The sequence below is a fragment of the Dreissena polymorpha genome, chromosome 4 (genome assembly GCF_020536995.1).
Source record: "Dreissena polymorpha isolate Duluth1 chromosome 4, UMN_Dpol_1.0, whole genome shotgun sequence".
Lineage (NCBI taxonomy): Eukaryota > Metazoa > Mollusca > Bivalvia > Myida > Dreissenidae > Dreissena > Dreissena polymorpha.
Window position 1 is genome coordinate 66,447,398 of NC_068358.1, and position 3,122 is coordinate 66,450,519.

The 3,122-nt window shown below is 38.2% G+C and overlaps 1 protein-coding gene across 1 annotated transcript in view; it reads left to right on the forward strand.

Moving 5' to 3' along the window:
* LOC127878485 (neuronal acetylcholine receptor subunit alpha-2-like) overlaps positions 1–2,902 on the forward strand; it is a 29,204-nt gene extending 26,302 nt beyond the window's left edge. Inside the window, exons 7-10 of the mRNA XM_052425012.1 lie at positions 249–373; positions 544–659; positions 932–1,132; positions 1,854–2,902. Of these exons, the coding sequence (XP_052280972.1) occupies positions 249–373; positions 544–659; positions 932–1,132; positions 1,854–2,263 (852 nt within the window). The 3' untranslated portion in view covers positions 2,264–2,902. The remainder of the gene's footprint in view (positions 1–248; positions 374–543; positions 660–931; positions 1,133–1,853) is intronic.
* The last annotated feature ends 220 nt before the right edge of the window (positions 2,903–3,122 follow it).

Genomic DNA, 3,122 nt, shown 5'->3' on the forward strand with positions numbered 1-3,122 from the left:
CTTTGGCGAATTCCTGAAAGCCGCGGTAAATCTTACCGTTTTGGGCTTACATTTCATCTTTTTCACCTGAAAGGTCACATAGTTCGTACATTTTCCAGATACAATAAATATTTATGTACGTAACATTCTCGCTTTAAATAACGCTGTTGATGTTTGGTCATAACAGTATGCAATACTACTTTTAGTCGAAAAAGCACACGCTGTGAAGTGGTGTAGATGGGTCTTTAATTCGTCTCTTCTGGTTATAGGTTGACATCACTTACTACCCGTACGACCAGCAGAAGTGCGCCATAATAATAGTCGGGTGGGGTTACCTGAAGACAGAAGTGGATCTAGCGTTCCAAGATAAGGCAATAAACCTTGACGACATTGAGTAAGTGGCTGTGCTACATTAGACGGTTGGTATTAGACGTGTTACACATTTAGGCAGCAAGATGAAATGACATTTTAGCAATGCATGAGAACTATATTTAAATTTACTTTCTGTTTGAATGTCGCGGTGTGCTTGTTCCGTACCCATAATCCCAAATTATGTTCCCCTAGAGCACACGGAGAATGGATAGTCACTAAGACGGAGAGCATATCGTCGGAGCTGACAGAGACACAGGCAGACGGAACGACTCGAGTATTTCCACAACTCGAGTTCTGGATTTATATCAGTATGTTCGAATAGGCACAATTATTTGATGCGAAACGGTTGATTTAGTAAAGTTTAGAAAATATTTTCTTCCATTTTAAACTCGTATTATAATTTTACTATATTGCAGTAAATTAATGCAAATCGTATCTCCCAAAACCTCTTTACCATGCACTTTCGCGCAGGAAACTATTCACTGTACAGGCTAATATGGAACGATGCTTTACGCATTTACAATAAGCCCAGTCTCTTCTTGAACGAGAATTATATATGTGACGTTTAATCCTTTTTCAGAGCGGCGGACCGCATTTTACAACCTGAACGTGATCATGCCGGTGGTTGTGACGACATTTCTTGTCGCATTCACATTCATCGTGCCGTTTGAATCTGGCGAGAAGCTCTCCTACATTCTCACGGTGTTTCTGTCACTTGCTGTGCTTCTTACCATCACTGCTGACTCGCTTCCGCCAACATCTATCACAGTTTCCGTTTTAGGTATACGTAGCAATTACTTATGAGAACACATTCGATTTTTCTATATTCTCATTGTTAGACTTAAGATAACAGCTGAAATCAAGGAAGATATTACTTTATTCTAATTCGAAACTTGAAGTTGCTATTTAGAACACGCTGTATTTAACTGCATGTTCACTTGAAACTTGAGGTAGCAATTCAAAGCATGCGAAATTTTCAATATGCTCTGTAGAAAGGGAGTGTAATGCTTGTGCAAAACGTGTCGTCATAGATTAGCCTGTGCAGTACGCACAGGCTAATCAGCGACGAAACTTTCCACCTGAACTGGATTTTTGCTAAGAAAAGACTTTCGGTAAACGAAATATACCATAAAAGCGGAAAGTGTCGTCCCTGATTAGCCTGTGCGGACTGCACATGCTAATCTGGGACGACACTTTACGCACATGCATTAAGCCCCCTTAACACAGAGCACGGCCCATATATAACTGGATGCGATCAACATAATGTGTTGGATGAGGTGATTAGAGAAAAAGACGTTTTTCATTGAACGAAATTTGTGGAAAAAACATTTTAGGCCCAATATTGTTTTCAATACAAAATCAGTAGACATTAGTAGCAATCAAATTTCAAAAGTTACGAGCATTTGTAATGGCTATTTTGAATTATTTAATCTATAACTGTTTCTGAGAGTGCAAATTGTTGAAGTCGTCGGGTCCTGGTCCTACTAAGTCGTTTTTTGCAGGTATGTACCTGGGCATAGTCACCGTCCTGGCTGCAGTGGGTATACTGATGACCATAATGCTGTGGATGGTCTACAATACGGAAGGAGACGTCAATCAATCGAAGTCCGGCTCCGAAGGTTGCGTTCTGCACTTTCTGAAGTTCGCCGCTTGCTGCATCTGCTCGTCCAAACGTCGCCTTATCAACCGCGTTCTACGAAGGAGAGGGAAACCTTCAACGGCCCAGGTTGCACCAACAAAAGGAAACCAGCCAGTCACCGATAGCTTTGACGAAGAGGCCGATATGACCTGGAAGGAGGTAGCCATTGTCCTGGACAGATTCGTGTTTGTCGTATTTCTAGCGGTGACAATCTTCATGAACGTGGGCTGCCTGGTAGGATTGATGGTGGGAGCGGACCAAAAGAAACTATGATGACGTCACCGTTATGACGTCATACGCGCTCTAGAACATACATCCGTTTAATGGTTTACAATTTCAAAATTCAAAATAATTTATGTTGTTTTTCGTCCATTTGGTGCAAAATGGATTAAATAGACGAATAATACGTTTCTTATCGTTAAATTGTTGTAACCTGTACAAACGAACGCAAAATGAATTGACTGTTGGTTTAGGTAACACACTCATATTTTGACTTCTTCCTTCTTCTTATTTTTTTCGTCATTGTCTGCTTCGAAGTTTTACTTTTACTTTCATGCGTTGTTTGAATACTTTATACGAAATATCGTACATGTTATTTTTTCAGTTGTCTATCTGTGTGAACTGGTTTTCTTTTTATAATTTTATCTCGTTTTTACTTGTTAGTTTTCAACCATTTTTCGCCTTTCCACACATTTAGTTTCGCCGTTCCGCTAAAAAAGAACTGTATTAATGAACAAAAATCATGTTAATAGAGATCTACATATATTAATACCACTCGGTTTTCTCAGAACGATACTTCTGTATTACGTGTTGTTTAAAAGTCCCACAATAATTTTTATTCACATGAGACAAGAATAACGACTAATTTCATTTTACGTAGTTTGATTGAGTATATTAAGTTTAAGGTATGGAAATCGCATGCCCTTATTTGTTTATTGATATAACGAATAATTAAAATATACTAAGAATTCAAATATTTAATAAAAGTCTGTAAGCATTTTTCTAAATCATGTTGTGTTCCATTTAAATATATCACGTGTTGACGTTTTGTTTTGATATTAAGATAATAAAAAAATACACGCTTTCAATGAGTTCTTCTATTCGTAATTCAAAATACATATCTCCAAGATTT